This window comes from Pristis pectinata, chromosome 3 (assembly GCF_009764475.1).
Source record: "Pristis pectinata isolate sPriPec2 chromosome 3, sPriPec2.1.pri, whole genome shotgun sequence".
Classification (NCBI taxonomy): Eukaryota; Metazoa; Chordata; class Chondrichthyes; order Rhinopristiformes; family Pristidae; genus Pristis; species Pristis pectinata.
In genome coordinates, this window is record NC_067407.1 from 76,775,577 (window position 1) to 76,782,833 (window position 7,257).

General features: G+C 43.9%; 1 protein-coding gene across 2 annotated transcripts; it reads left to right on the top strand.

Annotated features, from left to right (window-relative positions):
* The first annotated feature begins 149 nt into the window (after positions 1 to 149).
* LOC127568547 (uncharacterized) lies at positions 150 to 2,064 on the top strand. 2 transcript variants are annotated; one of them, XM_052012428.1, is made up of 2 exons: positions 150 to 221; positions 619 to 2,064. In XM_052012428.1, exon 2 carries the CDS (start codon positions 740 to 742, stop codon positions 1,502 to 1,504), a length of 765 nt encoding a protein of 254 aa, XP_051868388.1. In that variant the 5' UTR covers positions 150 to 221; positions 619 to 739; the 3' UTR covers positions 1,505 to 2,064. The 2 variants fall into 2 exon arrangements, with proteins under 2 accessions (XP_051868388.1, XP_051868389.1); XM_052012429.1 differs by lacking the exon at positions 150 to 221 and adding an exon at positions 331 to 418.
* Positions 2,065 to 7,257: the final 5,193 nt, after the last annotated feature.

Sequence of the window (7,257 nt, forward strand, 5' to 3'; positions counted from 1 at the left end):
CGGGACATTAAATTCAAGGCACAGGTTGGCGTTGGAAATCGACCAATCAGGGCGCTCCAAAGCCAAGACGCAAGCGCAGTGAGGTATTGAGGTGGGGGCTCTCTGGGAGATGTAGTTCACGGTTGGGGGGGCACTTCCCAGACTGCAACGCGACCTCGACCTCTGGTTGAAATGTCACCGACCCGAAACATGAACTTTGTCTCTCTCCACAGATTATTCTGGTCTGCTGAGCATTTCTAGCACTCGTTGGTTTTACTTGAGATTTAAAGCATTGTGCATTACTTATTTGCTTTTCTATTAGTTCTACCTCTTTGTTTGACGCCGTGTGTTACTGTAAACAGATTTAAAGTGACGATGTTCGATTTAGTTTTGTTCTTTGCAGGGAAGTAAGCAGATAAGTCTTTGGGAAAGTTCAGAGGTAAATTCATTGTACCTCCATGATCCTGAAAGGAGTCTTATTGTCTCCTAATATTGTCTTAAAAAATGAATTTTAGTGACCAGCAGATCCTCGAGTGTGGCCTTCCTAAATTATACTGATGTAAATTGATGTAAATACTGATGTAAATACTGGCAGAGGTATTTGCAAACATATTCAACCTCTCCCTGCTTCAATCTCAGATTCCCTCCTGTTTTAAGAAGACCACTATCATCCCGGTACCAAAGAAAAGCAAGGAAACATGCCTCAATGACTACCGACCAGTGGCTCTGATGTCCACTGAAGTGCTTTGAGAGGTTGGTCATGGCATACATCAACTCCAGCCTACCAGACAACCTGAACCCATTGCAATTCGCCTATCAGCGAAACAGGTCTACAGCGGATGCCATCTCCCTGGCCCTACACTCAGCTCTGGAACATCTGGACAGTAAAGACACATATGTTAGACTATTGTTTATTGACTACAGCTCTGCCTTCAATACAATAATTCCAAGCAAGCTTGTCACCAAACTCCGAGACCTAGGACTCAACACCTCCCTCTGTAACTGGATCCTTGACTTTCTAACAATCAGACCGCAGTCAGTGAGGATAGGCAGCAATACCTCCGACACGATTATTCTCAACACTGGTGCCCCACAAAAGGCTGCGTCCTCAGCCCTCTACTCTCTATACACTCGTGACTGTGTGGCCAGATTCTGCTCTAACTCCATCTACAAGTTTGCAGATGATACCACTATTGTAGGCCGTATCTCAAACAGCGATGAGTCGGAGTACAGGAAGGAGATAGAGAGCTTAGTGGAATGGTGTCATGACAACAACGTCAACAAAACAAAAGAGCTGGTCATTGACTTCAGGAAAGGGGGTGGTGTACATGCACCTGTCTATATCAGTGGTGCTGAGGTTGAGAGGGTTGAGAGCTTCAAGTTCCTGGGAGTGAACGTCACCAACAGCCTGTCCTGGTCAAATCACGTAGATGCCATGGCCAAGAAAGCTCACCAGCGCCTCTACTTCCTCAGGAGGCTAAAGAAATTTGGTTTGTCCCCTTTGACTCTCACCAACTTTTACTGATGCACCATAGAAAGCATCCTATCTGGATGTATCATGGCTTGGTACGGCAACTGCTCTGCCCAGGACCACAAGAAGCTGCAGAGGGTTGTGGACACAGCCCAGCACATCATGGACACCAGCCTCCCCTCCTTGGACTCTGTCTTTACCTCTCGTTGTCTTGGTGTAGCAGCCAGCATAGTCAAAGACCCCACCCACCCGGGACATTCTCCCTTCTCCCTTCTCTCCTCTTCCATCAGGTAGAAGATACAGGTGCCTGAGGGCACATACCACCAGACTTAAGGACAGCTTCTACCCCACTGTGATAAGACTATTGAATGGTTCCCTTATACAGTGAGATGGACTATGACCTCACGTCACTTGTTGTGACCTTGCACCTTATTGCACTGCACTTTCTCCGTAGCTGTGACACTTTACTCTGTACTGTTACTGTTTTTACCTGTACTACATCAACGCACTTTGTACCAAATGTAACTGCACTGTGTAATGAATTGACCTGTACGATCGGTTTGTAAGACAAGCTTTTCTCTGTACCTCGGTACAAGTGACAATAGTAAACCAATACCAAAATTATGGGATTATGATGGTATTTAAAATGATTCCATTGCAATTCAATAAAACTCTGTTAATCTGACATTGTCAGGATGCTGGTGCTGCTGGACTGGCAGATTTTTTTGGATTATTAGATGTTATTTCAAATTAATATCATAACACACTTTTAATTCACTCTTTTTTAAGATGTTGCATAGTAGTATAATAAATTTTCCAGCAAATCCAGTGAGTTTAAAGGGAGTTTGGGAAATGGGGCCTACTAAGTTTAAAGGGATCACAGGGAACAGGGTTAGTTGAGTTTCAAGGTAGTACAGGGAATAGGGCCCCGGTGAGTTTAAAGAAAGCACAAAACCAGGCACATACCTCCCTGTTCATGGACAATGTCACCTTCTTCTGCTTGGAACTATGGTAGGTCTGAAGGTTAATCAGCATCGTCACCAGTTTGGGCTGGCCTCTGGGGCTGGAGTCAAATGCAGGAAGAGTGAGGCTGTGCTCTTTGGGAACTGGCCCAACTGTTCCACCACCCCCCTTCACCATCAGGTCTAATTACCTGAAGGTGCTGGGAATCTGGTTCAGAGGGACTGAAGTGTTCAACGAAAATTGGCTGTAGCAGACAGGCAAGGTTAAAGGAAAACTGGGACTGTGGGAGCGGTGCTCCCACTCAATGACTGGCAAGAACTTCGTCATCAGGTGCAAGGTTCTCTTGGTTTTGCTACACTTGGTGCAGGTGTGGCCTTGCTCCTTGGCAGTCACCTGAGCCATTTTCTGTTTTCATCTGGGGATCCAAGATGAAGCATTTTTGATAGGTCATGAAGCACAAGTCTGCAGACAACGTGCAAAAGCGTAGCCAACATCACCCTCAGCCTGATGGCCACCTTTGTGCGTGGCTGCATCAAGCTGTGTGTAGAACCGAAGTACACAAACACCAAACCTACGTGCTTACATGCTGAGATTCCACGTCCCCAGTGTTGTGAAAAATGGGCCTGGCCTCATTGCCACGCAATGTCCCATTCAGTTGGACTTTGCTATGCTATGTGTCCTTCGTGGAAAAGTTCCTTCAGAAAAACTCTTTTGAACAGAATTCCATCAGGCAGTGGTCAGCACAGAACATCCTTCAGGTCCTGTGGGAGGAGGACACAATGGATCTCGTGGAATGGTTTCCTGAGCAGACTGTCAAAACCATTTGGCAGAGTGCCTCATTGCCAGAGCTCACCAACAAGCACCAAGACCTCACTTGGCTGGCAGTGAGAGAGGCCCTCCTCGTCTGATCCTTTCTGTACAGTCAGAGTCTCACTCCAAATGCAAGCTGCCCTTGGGACAGCTGTGATAAGGATAAGACAATCACCCACCTTTTTGTAGACTGCGTATTTGCAAAGATGGTTTGGAGAAGGATGTAAGGGTCCTTGTGGAGGGTCATCCAGAGCAGCTGCATAAGACAGAACTCTCTGATCTACAGGCTGTTCCCAGAGATGAGTATTAAGACAATCATCAACTGCTCTTGGAAGATCATCAGCTTGGTGAAAGACACACTTTGGTCTGCCTGAAACTTAATGGTCTTTCAGTACAACGAGATATCCATAAGGGAATGCTGCCGACTGGCACATCCCAGGATGTAGGAGTACATGCTAAGGGATGCACTGAAGGTTTGTGCAGCCAGCACAAAGGTTTTGTGGGGAATGACCACAGCCAATGTTGTTGAAGCCAGATATTTGCATAGTTTTGATAGTGATGAACAGGTAGGCTTATGTTATAGTTTGATTTTTAGGCTCAGGGGTGGCAATGCAGAACATTCTCATAAGTGTAGATTTCGTTTTGATAGACTTTCTATTGATGCATGGCACTGTGGTACAGCTGGTGGAGCCACTGCCTCACAGTGCCAGAGACACAGGTTCAATCCAGACCTTGGGTGCTGTTTGTGCAGAGTTTGCACGTTCTCCCTGTGATCTCGTGAGTTTCCTCTGGGTGCTCTAGTTTCCTCCCACATCCCAAAGGCGTGCAGGTTGGTGGGTTAATTGGCCGACTGTAAATTGCTCCTATTGTGTAGGTGAGTAGTAGAATTTGGGGAGAGTTGATGGGAATTGGGGGAGAATAAAATGGAATTAATGTAGGATTAGAGTAAATGGCTGGTTGATGATCGGCGTGGACTTGGTGGGCTGAGGGGACTGATTCTGTGCTGTATCTCTCTATGATACTTAATGATGATAAGGTCCTTCTGCCACTAGACATTGAAAGGCTAAACCCTTTGTAAAACACTCTCAACCAAGAGGCCACATGAGTGGCAATGGTGCTTTATACATAGAATCTGCTAATGCTCAAATGCATAGACCCAAAAACACCGAATGTATAGACTGAACAATGCTATGAATGTAAAGAAAGCCATGCACTTTTTTTTTGTATTTCATGTATATACTTTCCATGAGTAAAGTTTATTTTTGAAATTGAAAAGAAGCAGGGCCCCAGTGCATTAATAGGAGTATGAAAATCAGCACCTGGTGATCCAGATGTTGAATCATCAGAATTTCTGAAAAATTGGATAGCAGATTATTGGAGTTTTACTGTAATTCAAAAGTAAAGTGCTGCAGATGTTGTAAGAACCAAGAAATTATGAAAGGTCATCAACCTGAAACATAAACTCTGTTTCTTTCTCTGCAGATGCTGCCTGGCCTGTTGAGAATTATATAAAAGATTCTCCGTTAGATTCTACCTGAGAATCACTGCAGAACCACACGTCTTCAGTTATGCAGCCTGAGGTAGATTTCTAAGCCCTCAGCATTGTCAGCTGGCAGCTGAGTGCTTTTTATAAAATTTGGAAGATTGCACTAGGAGCAAAGATAAATGATCAGGTAATCTGTTTTGACAGTTACTGTCAGCCAGGACACCATGGAGAAATTTGCCTTTCTTTGTAATCATTCATGGAATCTTTTATATTCACTTTGGGCTTTGTTTAATGTCAGATTTACAGTGTGGCACTCCCTTAGTTTCAGCCTAATTTTTGTGTTCAAGCCTCCAGAGTGGGATGAAATAAAAACAAACAAAAATGCTGGAAATATCTAACAAATTTGGCAACATCTATGGAGAAGGAAAGAAATAGAGTTAATGTTTCTGGTTGAGGATTCTGGTGAATTAAATCTTGTGATACGCCATCAATAAAAATTATGTCAAAAGAAGCAAAGCAGGTTGGGACTAAAGAGCAGTTGTTGAGGAGAACAAATCCCACAATATACAAGTCTTTGCGGATATCATTAGACGGCCAGTTCACTACCTGGGATGGACATTGAGTAAATTTATTACCTCAAGAACATATAAGCTAAATCCAGAGCATTAGTATTTACCCATCTGCAGACAAAACTGAAAAACATAAAACTACTTGATTGCAATAAATTACATAAAACAGATACAATAAATTATGCTACCCACTTCACAGAGTTGTCTTGTTGCTAGTCTCGCTTTGTAGCTCCTTTTTCACTTTCATTATTTCTGTCTTTCTCTATTTGGGTTTCAATTAATTATTTTTTCTTACATATTCCCCTTATTGCTTCTATTTCTCTGTTTGGAACTGCTTCTTCTCACACTTTCTGTATATCTTCCCTCTGCTCCATTTGCTCTTCCTGACTTAATTCTTTCTGCTTCTTTTTTTACTCTGTTTCCTCATCTGCTGGCACTTTGAAGCCAGAAGACAACTTTTCAGCACTATGAGGCAAAACTATCTGACAATCAAGATAGTGCATCATAAGAAGTACTGAATGACTGAACTAGCTTTATAAGTTGTTTTCCTTCATGTAATATGTTACAAGTTCATAAATGCTGTGAATGTGCATAGTATGATTATTTTCCTGACAAGTGGATTTTTTTGGAAGTTTCCTGCCCTTTCTGGTAATCAAACCTGATGATGAAGGGAATAAAAAATCAGTTGAACCAGTTGCAGGGAATGTGGTCTCACTTTTGAATGACTCTGACCCCTGAGGCCCCTTCAAACTGGACATATATGCTGATCAGTATCCAGACCGACAGTGGGTCTGAGCAGAAGATGGTGAGGTACAGGGAGGTTTAAACTTGAGTTCCCCCAATGCGTGGCATCATCCCCCTTCTCATGCCTCCGTCCCTCCTGATACATTTGGCAAAGGGCTTGATACTATATATAAACAAGACAGAAGAGAGAGGGCAGCCTTCCTGACTCCAGATTTGATGGAAAAGTTAACCCCTTAACTTGCACTGTGCTACTGGTGGCTTTGTAGAGCAGTCGATCCAATTCCTGATTCCCACCCTGAAGCTCATTTTGGAGAGCATGTACATCATGTAAGTGTGCAATATTCTGTCAAAGGCCTTCTCCTGGTCCAAACTAACCATGAAAACGGCCACACCAACACCCAACCCACAGGTAGGTGATGTTATCCCTGAACAACACAAACTGTCAGCAATGGCGTAGGTCTGGTGGGGGGGAATTACCTACCCCACGGCAGATTTGGCTCTATTGGCAGTAGCCTTGGATAGAATATTATAATGCATGTTTAACCATGAGGTAATTGCTAATTTCTGATTCCCTCCCTCTCCCACTTCTGCTTGCAGATGAGAGTGATGATATCCTTCCTCGTGGATTCTGAACAACTAAGATGCGTAGCACCATATACTTCCAGCAGGAACTGCTGGAGGTTGCCCAGCCATTGCTTCTTCAAAGTTGTGGTGTACACATTGGTTATCCCCAGTAGAGCATTCCCGTATGTTATATCTCCTGTGAGGAGATGGAATCCAATCTCCTCCTTGACCTCAGCAATGGTGAAATTGCCTGCCTGCAGCAGAATACTTAGGCTGAAGATACAGTAGTTGTGACCTCCTGACCATATTGGTTGTTCCGTTTGATCACCATTGCAACTACTGCCAATAGTTATTGAAGTTTGGTAAGCTGCACTTCTGCAAAGACAACAGGTTGGCCTTGACCTTGGCAAGGCATTTTAAGGTTGCAACACATTGGGCAGAGCTTACTGAATCACCTGGACCAGATCTACATTGTACCTGACAGGCAGATCTCTGACTGCCTTGCACTGGGGTAGCAGGGTAGATATTTGCCTGGTCAGCTTGAATCAGGAAAAGGCCTTTGACAGAATTTTGCACGCATATGATGAATGTGCACTCCAAAATGGGTTTTGGGGAAGGAAGCCATAATTGCATTTGACTGCTCCAAATAAACATCTGTAGTTCAGTCCAAA

Bases quoted from the DNA above. Each gene is read 5' to 3' on its own strand.
- LOC127568547 (XM_052012428.1), top strand. From the start codon at position 740: ATGGCATACATCAACTCCAGCCTACCAGACAACCTGAACCCATTGCAA.